Here is a 13574-nt window from a genome sequence, read left to right as displayed (position 1 = left end):
TTGACCAGACCGTATAAGATAAATAAATACTCTGCCCCACTCCAAATCATAGTTTATTTTAGCTTTATCGTACTGTAAGTCAAACTCCTCCAATTTTGACAAGTCTTAAAAAATATACTAACAGCTACGAGTTCAAATAAATGCTCCACCAAAACGCATTCCATAATTTAATGGAACTATTTTGGATTTTTTTTTTTTTGCATTTTTGTATAAATTTACTCAAAGGCGAAGACGTTTGGTTCAGGACAAACATAAATTTGGAATGGCGGGAGTACTTAAGAACACATTGTATAGTACTCCTATTTGATTGATGTAATCATGTAAAATTCCGCCTTAACAAAAAGTCCGCACATGCATATGTAGCCGTCTAACTGCTAAGAAATAATAATGTTGCCGGATACACGCCATTGTGGTACTCTATTTTGGAGCAACTCCGTAGCGTAGCGTAGTTGTTAGGTCGCGAGGTTCTCCGGTTATGGCGACCCATTAGGGCCCATTCGGTTAGGCATTCCCGGCCTTGAAGGGCCAGGAACATTTCCAGCCATTACAAAATATAGAATGGTTTTAGGTCCGGAACAGTTTCAGACCATTTCGGGCTGGAAACCAACGGGCCCTTGGTGAGGTCAAACTCAAACCAGTAGCATGAACCATCACCACCTGGCGAGACAAATACTAGTCCGTACTACTCTAGTAGCTTGTTACTAGCTCGTGCCCGTGTATACACCTACACTACTAGTTGGATCCGATTGGATTGGGTCCGTCCGGTAGTAAGCTGATCCAACGCCGGGGAAGCTGGACACACGTTACACACCACCGGTGCGTGGCGCGGCGCGGACGGTGCCGTGCCTGTGCCTGTGCCTGTGATGTGCCTGTGCGTACCCACGTCTATAAGAAGAAGAGGCCCTCTCGTGTTGCGCTTGCGGCGAGGAAAACAAGAGGAAGCCGAAGCTAGCGGCCTGCCTAGCGGACAAGAGCAGAGGACCGAGGCGTCGAGCGAGGAGCGACATGGCAGGGGGGCAGCCGCCGCCGCCGCCGCCGTCGTCGGTGAGGACGGAGCGTCTCCTGCGGGCGGCGTGCGCGGCGATGGCGGCGGCGGGGGCGCTGCTGCTGGGGTTCAGCGCGCAGACCAAGACCGTGTTCTTCGTCCAGAAGAAGGCCGTCCCCAAGGACGTGCAGGCCCTCTGGTACGTACGCAGTCTCCTTTGCTCACCTTCTTACCACGCTAGGCTTGCACGATCGCTGGAAGCGCGTAGATTGATGTCCTTGCGTGTGCCTGCCTGTCTCCCAGGGTGCTGATCGTGGCGGCGGCGGCGGCGGCGGCGTACCACGCCGCCCAGCTCGCCCGGTGCCTCTGTATGGACCGCCTAGCCAGCGGCGGCGGCGCCGGCTGCGGGCGTCTCGGGAGAGCGGTCGCGTGCGCCTCCTTCCTCCTCGACAAGGTACGTGTCACGTCTCGAGTCTCGACGCGACGCACACGCTTTTGCTCTTGGCTCTTGATTTCGCCGGGCACCGGAGCAGATCGCCCTGCGCTGTGCCCCAACCGTTTCCATTTACACAATTACACCCGTCGCTCTCGCTCTCGCCTAGTAGCCAGCTCTATCAGATTCTTGGCAGCTCCGCAAACAGAGTAAAGTTCTCGTGCCGTGCGGCACTGCACACCTGCGAGGCTGATCAGAGCGGCGCGTACCCCCGTCCGTCGCCGTGTGTTCCACGTAGGAGACCGGACCAGACAGGAGCCGTGTTCCCTCATCGCTCAGTCACTCGTGCAGTTGCAACTGCATCGGGTGCAGTACCACCAGTACAGGGTACACCAGCACCAGCATCGTCTTCTGACTTTGAGCCTGTTCGCTGGTTGATTTTTAGACTGATAAATTCGATTGGTGTTGGTTTATTATGAGAGAAAAATATTATCGACTGACTGATAAGTCCTAACTGAAACCAAAGATCAACAACAGGCTGTTTGAGCTGCCCGGACAAGACAAAGATAGCAACCCCAACCACCTCCTACTTCTAGTTGTGCCTTCTACTTACGCTGACCGTTACTGCTGCTATACAAATTTGCTCTCGTGTTTTTACTGAGACGGGGTTGGGGAAATGACGAAATGTTTGCTGCTGCCAACTTGGTTTGCATTGCAGGGATGCGCGTACATGGTGTTCGCGACGACGGTGGCGGCGCTGCAGGCGTGCTTCGTGGGGCTGCTCGGCGTGGAGGCCCTGCAGTGGAGCAAGCTCTGCAACATCTACACCCGCTTCTGCGAGAAGGCCGCCGCCGGCATGGTCTGCAGCCTGCTGGCCGCCGCGGGCATGGCCGTCCTCTCCACCTTCTCCGCGCGGGACCACTTCCGCCGCCGCCCCTGCTCCCCGTGCGTGCAGGTGCAGCAGCTCTAGGAGAAACTGGTTTTCCGATACGAAAGCATCCATCGATCGAGCTTGTGTGCAGCGTGCACAGAGGCTGATTTGGGACGGCACGAAAAGCAGGCTAGATAGTGTAAACATGTTGCCGGCGCCTTTCGTTTTGGAGAGAGAGAGAGTGTATATATATATATATATATATATATATATATATATATATATATATATGTATATATATATATATATATATATATATGGCAAGGCTACTGTTTACCGATTAGGGCCTGTTCGATTGGGGCCATTCCTGGCCGGAACATATCCTGGTGATGCATGGTCATATAAAATACAGTAGTATTCCTGGCTGGCCGGATCCGTTCCAGGACTTTAATACGTGAAAACCGAACGTACCCTTCAGGAAAAAGGGAATAAGACAGGACCATTCCGTTTTTTTAGAGTATTTGGTTAGCGGAAAGGAGCACAAGGTCTAACCTCTTTGAAGAATGTTCTTAGAATATTCCTCTAAATCACATGTACAATATGTGAATATCGTACTATATCTCACATAATGTTAAAAAAAATAGTAAAACATAAAATAAAAAAACTACATAATTAGAGTAAAATAAATTAAAATATAGAAAACATGAAGGAAAAGAGAAAAAAAGAAGATAAATGAAAACGAATAAAACAAGAAAATAAAAAAGATAAAGTAAATAAAACAATTGATTATAGGGGAAAAAAAGGATAAACAAATTAAAAAAACTAAAAGGAAGAACAAAACCCATAAGAAATAACAATAACACAAAAGGAAAAAACACAATATAAAAATAACATAAGTGTCGGAGATATGTACCCAGGATACTCGTCACATGGATAACGGTTAGGAATATTTTCTTGATTTCTTGTCCCTATGACAAATTAAGTATGACCCTAGCCTTCAAGGAAATCTTCCTTGAGTGTCAAAACTGCCAAAGAACCTTATCTTGATGGCCTTGACGGTTAGGAATTATTTTCTTTATTTCTTGTCCCTGCGACAAATAAGTATGATCCTAGCCTACAAGGAAATCATTCTTGAGTACCAAAACCGTCAATGAAACTAATTTCCCTTGTCTTCTATATGTAACGGAGTTTCCTTGACGGTTTGTGGCCAAGAATTATTTTCTTGACGGTTTAGGCCATTTTCTCGGCGGCCTTGGGCAAATTGTGGTAGTGAGGAGCCGATGTGCGCGACGGCAGAAGATCTCATTATGTGATTTGCTGTTGGACACTATCAGCTCAATAATTGGTCGAGTATCATTATAAATTCCAATATTTTTGGCACAACACTTTAATCTTTTCTACGGTTTGGGAGATTAAACTGCATGTGAACATCTCCCAGGTTCAATAATGGCAAGACGCGGAACTCCACAGAGCAACAACCAAACCTGAGGCAGCACACATGTCGAGTTGGCTTCGCACAGAGCCTGATCGTGGACAGCACAGGTTCATCAGAATTCACACATGACTGACGAGCGACGAACACACTAGTTCAGCTATCAGACGAGTTCAGGAATCCGTGCGGCCCAACACAGGCGTGTTCAGTCTTCTCCTTGACTTTCCTCTTGCCCCTTCCTGACAGAAACACGACGGACTTACTACAGTTACATGACAGAATTCAGAGGACCTACCGACTCGACACAAACAAAACTCTGTAGCAGTGAAAATTGCCCCGGCTCTGGTCTGTAGGCGTTTAGAGGGCCCTGAGAGATCAGCAGTAGAAGCCATGGCTCGCCTGGGGAGGTGGCGCCTCATCTGCTTACATTGGGACCTCAATGAAATTGACGAACTCAGCGTCGCCAGCCCCGAGGTGGGTAGGCTCGTCGACGAATCGCTTCTCCAGGTCTGCGATCCCGCCCACCAGGTGACCTCTCAGGAGTTCCAGTCCTGTGGCTTTCAGCACCAGGTAGGCGAGGTTGAAGCAGGCAATGTCGAGTTGCTCTTTGGCCTCGCGATCCTCGCATTCCTCCACGGACCCGTCGCCTCCGCATGTCGCCGGGCTACCCGGGGAGCGCTGCAGGAGGAGGGCCCGGATGCCCTCGATGTGGTCCCTCATCTCCTTCTTGTCAACCTCCTGCCACCGCAAACCAAAATCAATCATAAATAAATTAAGATGAGTACCTGATTAGTGATAATTTATGGAAAAGACATTATAGATGTAAAGAAACTATGTAGGGTTATTGTATAATAATTGGAAAAAAAATACATGGTTCTGATTAGGCAGAAAAAAATATGCTCACAATTTCTGTCATTGCACAAGCATAGTGTTTTCTAACTACGATCCCAGCTCCCGCACACAAAGAAACTTTGTTAGTTAGACAACATCTATGTTCAGTGAAGGGAAGCGTTTAAAGCCATACAAAGCATATAAATCCGAGAGATTAGGAAGTACATACACCATTTTAGCACTTCCAAATACCAAATCAAATCGTGCTCGAATTAGTCACTAATTGAAGCCAGTAACAAACCGGCAAAGAATCAGACACACACACTCCCAAAAATGGAATCGTGCCTTAATGGAATTCGTTGCGAATTCAAGCCAGTAGAAGAATTGAACCCACACACTTCCCAATTGCACCCAAATTATTGGAGAAGGGATTTATCCGTCCTAATTCTTTACCATGGGGTTGTTCAGCTATTTTGTGAAGAAAAAGGACGGTATTCTACGGATGTACGTGGATTACCGCCCTCTCAATGCGGTAACCATTAAGAACAAGTATCATTTACCTCATATTAATACTTTGTTCGATTAGTTGACCGATGTCAAAGTGTTTTCAAAGATTGATCTTCGTTCTAGGTATCATCAAATTAAGATCCGGTCATAAAATATACCAAAGACAGCTTTCTCTACTAGGTATTGCCTGTATGAATACCTAGTCATGTCTTTTGGTCTCATCAATGCTCTTGCATTCTTCATGTATCTTATGAATTCAGTCTTTATGTCGAAGTTGGACAAGTTTGTAGTGGTGTTCATTGATGATATTTTGATATACTCCCAGAACCAAGAAGAGCATGCACAACATCTTCGGATAGTACTGACTCGATTAAGGAAACATAAGCTGTATGCTAAAGTCAGCAAGTGTGAGTTTTGGTTAGATCGAGTGTAGTTTTTGTGACATGTTCTAACACCTGAAGGTATCTCTGTAGACCCAAGTAAGGTGCATGATGTGTTAAATTGAAAATCTTCCAAGTCAGTGCATCAGATTCGTCAGTTCCTTGGTCTTGCTGGTTATTATCAGCGCTTCATTCTTGACTTCTCCAATATAGCTCAGCCGATGACCAAGTTGCTCCAGAAAGATGTCAAGTTTGTATGGAGTCTGACTTGTGAAGAAGCTTTCCAAACCCTAAAGAAATTTCTTACCTCTGCTCCTGTTCTTGCCCAACCAGATATTGACAGGCCATTTGATGTGTATTGTGATGCCTCAAGGATTGAACTAGGATGCGTGCTTATGCAGAATGGACGTGTGATAGCTTATGCTTCACGTCAGTTGAAAAAGCACGAGATGAATTATTCCATCCATGATTTAGAGTTGGCTATTGTGATGCACGCTCTAAAAATTTGGAGGCATTATTTGTTGGAAAATATATACATTTTTACGGATCACAAAAGCTTCAAATATATCTTCACTCAGTCCGAGCTAAACATGAGACAACGGAGATGGTTGAAGCTAATCAAGGATTATAATTTAGAGGTTCATTACCATCCTGAAAAAGTTAATGTGGTAGCTTATGCTTTGAACCGAAAGTCGTATTAAGTTAAAGAAGCACCCTTGTCTCTCAACCATGCTGAGGGCTAGCCCATATTGCTCGTCTTGGATTTACTCGAGCAAATTATTATAGAGCAAAGGTACGATGCTTCGAAAATCCCGCACATCAAGAAGTTAATTGTCGAAGGGCGTGGTCCTCATTTTAGTATTGATGATCAAGGTGTAGTGAGGTTCAAGAACAAATTGATTGTTCCCTCAAGTGAGGAACTTAAAAGAAAGATTTTGGAGGAAGCTCATCATTCCAAGTTGTCCATCTATCCAGTAAGTAACAAATGTACCATGATTTGCGCCACTTGTATTGGTGGGCAAATATGAAGCAGTATATCACAAAGTACATCGCGGAGTGTGACACTTGTGGAAGAGTTAAGGTAGACCATATGCGTACCCTAGGATTTTTGCAGCCCTTGCCTATCCTTGTTTGAAAATGGAAGGAGATTTTCATGGATTTCATTGTGGGTTTACCCCACACGTCAGGGCTATAACTCTATTTGGATCATTGTGGATCGCCTTACCAAGTTCACTCATTTTCTCTCGGTGGATACCAGATATTCAGCCAAGAAGTATGTCAAATTGTATTTTGATCAGATTGTGACCCTGCATGGAGTTTCTCTTACTATCGTCTCTGATAGAGGGTCAGTCTTTGTCTCTCATTTTTTGGAGCAACTTCAGGAGTGTCTTGGTACTAGTCTCCTCCGAAGTTCAGCTTATCATCCACAAATTGACGGCCAAATAGAAATGGTAAATCAGGTACTTGAGGATATGTTGAGAGCTTTTACCATTTCTTTTTCTGAGAAGTGGGATGAATGCTTGAACTTAACTGAGTTTTCTTATAACAATAGCTATCAAGAAAGCATCCATATGGCACCATTTGAGACTCTGTATGGCAAGAAATGTAGAACACCACTTAACTGGGTTGAAGTAGATGATCATGGATATTTTGGGCCTGATTTTATCAAAGAAGCTCGAGAGCAAGTGAGCATTATTCAGAGCCATTTGAAGGCAGCTCAAAGTCATCAGAAAACTTATGTGAACAAGTGAAGAAGGACCTTGCAATTTGAAGTTGGTGATCATGTGTATCTCAAAGTGTCACCCATAAGAGGGGCATCGCTTTAGTGTCCAGGGAAAGCTAGCCCCTCGCTATGTTGGACCGTACAAGATTTTGGTCTAGTGTGGTTCTGCTGCCTACCATATCCAGCTCCTAGATATTTTGTCAGCAGTGCAAAATATCTTTCATGTTTCTCAGTTAAAGAAATGTTTGCGGGTCCCCGATGAAGCTGTGGAAATTGAAAGACTTCCCCTTCAACCCAACTTATCTTATATTGAGCATCCTATCAAGATCTTGGATGAAAAAGAAAAAGTGACTAGAAACAGTGTGGTGAAGTTTTATAAAGTTCAGTGGCAAAATCACTCGAAGGACAAAGAAATGTGGGAGCAAGAAAGCTATATCTTGAAGCATTATCCTCACCTTCTTTCTAGTTCATTGAGGTAATTGTTTAAATCAGAATTTATTTCTTATCTCTTTTCCCACACTAGGCACACGAAATCTCAGGACGAGATTTTATTTAATGGGGAAGAGCTGTAACACCCTCGGTGTTACACCCTAAATCATTCACTAAAATATGTCATGAGCATCATACTTATAGGGTAATGCATGTGATGAAACGAATAGGTGAAGTATTTTAACTAAAACGATCAATAAGAATGCAAAATGAAAAGTTACTCCACGATTTGTACAATTATCAAGTATAGTTGTAAAGCAATTTTTATTTAGTAAAATTACTATAGAACTTATATATGGGGCTTAAATAAAGTTTGGACTGTGAACTTTGTAGAAGATGATGAAATACTTGCTGTTAAAAAATAACCTTGCTAGCTAATATTTCTAATGGCTTAGAAATGCAATTTGAAATAGAGTTCAACTCTAAACTTCGAAAAAAATTTCAAGTCGGTTGACAGTTAGACATTGCTATATTTAGCAAACTATTTTGAGGAATTAGGTTAAAGAGTGATGTAGTGTTATAGCTTGATTAAGTAGCCTCATATACCATCTTGAGTGTAGTGAAGACCGTTTATGTTTAGGAGTAACGGTTTGGTCGCGGTAGAAGCTTTTAAAATCCGTGCACAACACATTCCCGGTTTGCTTCCCCCGTGTGGACGCGGTCACCTTGCATCAGCGGTCGACGTCGCCGTGTCGGTGCACCTCGCACGCGCCCTCGTGTTGCCGTGCTGGGCTGGCCGTGTGCCATGGGAATAGTCATGGGCGTTGCCATGTGAGGCCGCCGCCGCTGTCGCGCGGCCATGTCGCGCTGCTGCCCGCCCTACGCGCTGTCGTGTTGCCAAGTCCACCGTGCATCACGACACGCCTACTGTCGCTGCCGTTGCACCCCCACGCTCGTGTCTGCGCCGCAATGCTCTGCGCCCTGGCCCGATTGGATTCTGTGCACGTGGTTGCATCTGCCGTCGTCACGTCATTGATGGCGTTGCGGCGCGTAGGCCAAGCTGGCGTGAACACGCGTGTGCTCGTTTGCTAGTGGCTAGACTAGGTCCCTACGGTTATGTCAACCGCGTCCCGCCAAGGCATGTCACAGCAGAGCCCTAGCTGCATTCCACCGTCCTCGCTGTCTCCCATCTCTCTGTCACCGCCGTCGCCTTGCGCCCATGAGTGTGCCAGAGATAGGTCACCTCTATTCAATTTGGCTCGTCCGCACATACGCCCTCATGTCTCCTCATCGCCCGGCGCCACACCGCCTTGATGATGGCCCAGCTAGGCGCCAATTTGGTGTCTTCCCGATGGTGCGCCGTTAAGGCCGTGTCGTGGCCATGACCGAGGGAAGACCTCCCATCCCTCCACCCAAACCCAATTGCCCACACCAGTAGGTGTGCCTTGCCTTTCTCTTCATCATGCGTGCCTTGGCTTAGTTGCTACCAGTTCCACCCCACCGCTGACGCGACCATGCCGTCGCGGTGCGCCGCCTCACGGCTCGGCTACACGTGGCTAGCTCATCTCCACCACTCTCTTCGCCAACGGTCACCGAGCTAGGCTCACTATAGCCTGTTAATGCTCACTCTCTAGCTAGATGGGTTCGTTGATGCTTGAGTTCACCAGGGTGATCGTGCCACCGTCGTGGATGACCACGTATCGCCATGGCCGGCTCCAGCGTGTCCTGCCGCCCCGCGCTGCCACTAGGTGTAGCTGGTTGAACCGAGGATGAAGACCGGTCCGACCGTCAGGCCAATGGCAATCCTAGGTGGTCGGCGTAGCTGTGCTAGGCCACCACTCGCCACGTCGCCGCGCACTAAGCCACCGCGTGCGCGCTGGTAAATTAGAGAAAGTCGGGGGGGGGTTAAGTGAGAGGGTTTGTGAGTAAGTAAAATAGTATTGGTCCTTGGTTGCGAATTAGGGGAAATGCAAGGTCTCTTTTGCTAAAAAAAATGCTGACGCGCGCGGGACTCTCCCACCATGGGCCGCCTCGCACGTGGGCCTGCTTCACGTGGGCCGAACCTATGGGCCGCGCGAGAATTGGTTTTCCTTTTTCCAGCAAATTAGCAAATATTTTTCTAATTTAGTTTTGAGCCAATTTTTGGAAAATGATAGCAAATTCTGTAGATGTCCAAAAATTGTGAAACTAATTTTGTTAGGTTCTTAAAATTGTGCTCTATCTATTAGTGTATTTAGTTCATATATATATATATATATGTTGATACCAGTGGCTATTGAATCATTTGAGAGTGCTTAATATGATTAGGTTAAATAATTATAGGAATTTTTGTGGTAGATTGGTGATAGCAAAAACCCTAAAAATTTTACAGTAGGTTCATTGTATTATTATGTGCTCACTGTAATTTTTGTAGTTGTATAATAGACTTAACATAAGGGTAGTTAAATGCTCTTTGTTTTAAATATACATTAAATCATTAGTAGAAATAAAGATATATTCTTCATTTGTAAAGCTAGGTGTTTGTTAGTTGAACCCAACACTTTACTTGATGAATATGATAGTTAGCTTAGTATCTTAGTCACTAGAGCTAGCTTAGTAGTTTACCATGTGTATTCTTATTTTAAGAGTTGTTGTTGCCTTAATGCTAAGTGTTGCATCATCATCGCATGTATGTAGAGAATGAGTTGATGGAGATCATGACCATCGGAGATCATGAGTTTGAGGAGGTGATTGAAGAGTACGAGGAGGAGATCCTCATGTAGGAGGAGGTCCTAGAGCCGCCACTGACTGACTGAGCTAACACCACGCCTGCCTAAGGCAAGCCCCGGTGCATAACCGTTATTTTGAATAATTACTAGAAATATATATATGATGTGTATTTACGTTACAGGATTTATATTGAAACTACATACATGGATATATCTACCTATGAGTCCTATTAGCTTAGGTCGAGTAGCTGCCATGCTTAGGTTTTTCGGTAGCGTGAGTAACCTGTCGTTACTCACAATAGGTGATTATTATTATCACTCTCATGATAAAATGGTGAAAATAAATAAAGACCGGGCAGGGATATGGTACGTGTATTGGTGGGTGTAAGAGGTTGTGTCCCGCGACCAATGGAGCATAGCTTGGTTACACTATTTTTCCTGTCCGTATCGGTTAAGTACCGACCGTTGCATTGGAATCTAGTCAGGTCACAGACTTATTATCCCGAGCACATACTTATTTATGGGAGTAGAGAAGGCTCGCTGCTCTCTTGTCGTAGGTTCTGGCTCTTTTTGGACTGACTGATTGAAGGCGGAGATGGTGGAGGTCTAAGCACCACACTGAGTCTGGGATTCATGTGTGGAGGCTTGGAGTCCAAGTTTAGACGGGGACCTGAACCCCTTGACAGGAAAGTGATGGGTTGGTCCTGCTTGTGCCTGTGGTATAAGCGGGGCGTGTGTTTCGGGGTACCCAACAGGGCACATTGATTCGTGAATCATCGGATAATCCGATACGACTTATCTACAATCTAGCACCGTAGTAAGAACTAGAAGATGAAAGATGGTAAAATAGATCTATTTGCTCAACTCTTGCTTGAAAGTAGAACATGTGCTTACCTAGAATGGTTAGATAATGAACTAATCATGACTGCTAATAAGAAACATACATAAGGATTTAGTACTAGTATTGCTTTCTACAAAAAGGAAACTCAGCAACCCATAAAGCTTATCATATCATTTGGAGTCAGAAAATTATTCTCACTAGCCGGGTAAGTCTTGTGAGTACATTGTGTACTCAAGGTTTATTTACCCCTATTACAGGTGCAGCTTAAATAGTAGCTATTGTGTGGAGGATTCTTCTGGTGGGCACAGACGGATCCTTGTATTCTACCGTTAGAGGTTTATTGTAATTCCGCAGTTTAAATCCCGCACTCTGAACTTGGTACTGTAATAATGTATTTCTAAGAACTCTGGTCGTATGAAATGGACTAAGTATTGTAAACTCGTTCTCATTATTGAATACTGGAGGAAAAACGTGGATTATTCGAGTTCTCCCTTGGGGTGTGCTCGACGGAATCCGTCCGATGTAGCTTGCTTTCGGGGTGCTTAGTGTCTGGTGGAAGATAAGCGCCTCCAAAGGTGTGTTATTTTGGACGATTCTATCACACTACCTCCAGTGCCATCTCCCTGATGGCACCTATGAGAGTACTTTGTTGTTATTTTTTTTTTCTGATCCAAGCTATTGCATTTTAGGAGTTCCTTTAGTGTGATTTGTGTTTAATTACTTTATTAGGAATGGGAAGGTCAATTGTTAGTTGTCGAATAACGAGGCCCATACATGAATTTCCAGCTGTGTTTTCTTCTACTCTTTCGTGCTCAAAATGATGCTCGATAAGTGAAGTTAGCTTTCACGTTTTTAGTTTCTGTGAATCATGCATTTCATTTTTTTTACTATGGATTTAAAGAAGCTATCCTTTTTTCTGAAGACATCCTTTTTTATGTGGTCAATGAAGGGATTATGGTCAAAAGCAATTATGGTGCCTATTATTTCAGCCATCTGACATAATCAACACAAAATTTTCTTTTCTTTTAGTTTTGTGTCTTCAGTAATTTTATCGCCTTAAGTTGCACTGAAACATGGCAAAATTACTAGAGAAAAACGTAAAGTTAACTGTACACTAGAGATTAAAGAAAATAAGATTGCCTAGTGTGGTTATAATATATAGGCAGCGTATGCTATGGAAACCAAGGAGCTGTGCAATCTATGCAAACTCTAATCTAGACCACTGGACTCTAATCCGATGGTTAGAGGTAAAGGTGGGTTATTTTAGCACTTAAACCCCCCCACTCATCCCATCTAATCCAAGATTTTGCAAATCACCCCAGCCTCAGCCTCAGCGCCTGTACGGTTCCCTTCCGTCTCCTCGCGATCCCCGTACGGCGCGATACAGCGCCACGACGACGCCCGCGACGAGGCCTGGCCGCGCCGTTTCGTTTACGGCGCCGCCGTCCCTCGCGTTAGTATACAGCGCGGTTGACTCGAGGAGGCAATCGAGGAGCTCGACCCAGCAGCCGCCGGCGCCAGCGCCGGAGGCCTCTGCGGACGGCAGCGGCCCGGCCTCAGCGAAGCGCGCGGTGACGGCGACCCCCAGTAGCTGCTTGTCTTTGGCTGTATATATTGATCGATCGATCAGCTGGCCGGATCGTCCACGACAGTACGTACACGTACGTACGTGAACACTAGATCTTTGGCTTAATTTGCTGCCTGCCTTTCTGACAGTATGTACGATCTAATCTAATAAGGTGTGCTGCACTAGTATTCGTTTACATATAATCTAATAAGGTGTGCTGCACCAGGTGTGCCCGCTGCCGCCATGGAGACCGACCAGGGCGACGCAGGAGAAGGAGCAGGGCTTCCTGGCCCCCGTGCGCGACCTGTGGCGTTGGAGACCGCCGCTGCCGCTGCCGCTGCCGCTGCCACCAAGTCTCAGGTCGCCGTTGATCCCGTCATCGCCGTTGATCCCGTTGTTGCCGATGATCATGCCGTCATCACGATCGACGCGGTCGACGCCGGAGCTGGAGTCCACCTTGAACAGCCAAGCACACCTAAGCCGAAACCTTCTCCGAGTTTAGTAGTAAGTTGCATAGAACATATGGTTTTTTTGTTTGCAAAGAACTAGTTTGCTTGGTCTGTTGCTCATACAATTTTACACTTGTATAGGACACAAATTGCAAAGAACATTTGAAGCCTGTAGTTGGAATGATCTTTGATACTCTCACAGATGTGGAAACATTTTACAAATCGTATGCACACGAAGTTGGTTTCTCTGTTCGTGTTGGTCAGCACAAGAAGGAAAATGATGAAATATTATTCAAGCGGTATTGTTGTTCAAGGGAAGGGTACAGACAGGAGAGCGTAAAAAAAGTTAGTGGTGAATCCGAAAAAAAAAGAAAGTCACCAAATGTGATGGAATCCAGATGTGGTTGTCAGGCACATA

At 45.4% G+C, this 13574-nt stretch overlaps 1 protein-coding gene across 1 annotated transcript; it reads left to right on the top strand.

The window, feature by feature from the left end:
* Positions 1-904: 904 nt before the first annotated feature.
* Positions 905-2695, top strand: LOC136471212 (CASP-like protein 2C2). Its single transcript, XM_066468948.1, has 3 exons — positions 905-1184; positions 1289-1439; positions 2137-2695. The coding sequence occupies exons 1-3, from the start codon at positions 1006-1008 to the stop codon at positions 2386-2388; spliced, it is 582 nt and encodes a 193-aa protein (XP_066325045.1). The 5' UTR covers positions 905-1005; the 3' UTR covers positions 2389-2695.
* Positions 2696-13574: the final 10879 nt, after the last annotated feature.

The sequence above is a fragment of the Miscanthus floridulus genome, chromosome 8 (genome assembly GCF_019320115.1).
Source record: "Miscanthus floridulus cultivar M001 chromosome 8, ASM1932011v1, whole genome shotgun sequence".
Lineage (NCBI taxonomy): Eukaryota > Viridiplantae > Streptophyta > Magnoliopsida > Poales > Poaceae > Miscanthus > Miscanthus floridulus.
Note: the sequence above shows the minus strand (reverse complement) of the source record. Positions and strands in the feature narration are given on the sequence as shown.

Bases quoted from the DNA above. Each gene is read 5' to 3' on its own strand.
- LOC136471212 (XM_066468948.1), top strand. From the start codon at position 1,006: ATGGCAGGGGGGCAGCCGCCGCCGCCGCCGCCGTCGTCGGTGAGGACG. The intron at 1,185-1,288 runs GTACGTACGCAG...CCTGTCTCCCAG, and splicing joins AAGGACGTGCAGGCCCTCTG to GGTGCTGATCGTGGCGGCGG. The intron at 1,440-2,136 runs GTACGTGTCACG...TTTGCATTGCAG, and splicing joins CCTCCTTCCTCCTCGACAAG to GGATGCGCGTACATGGTGTT.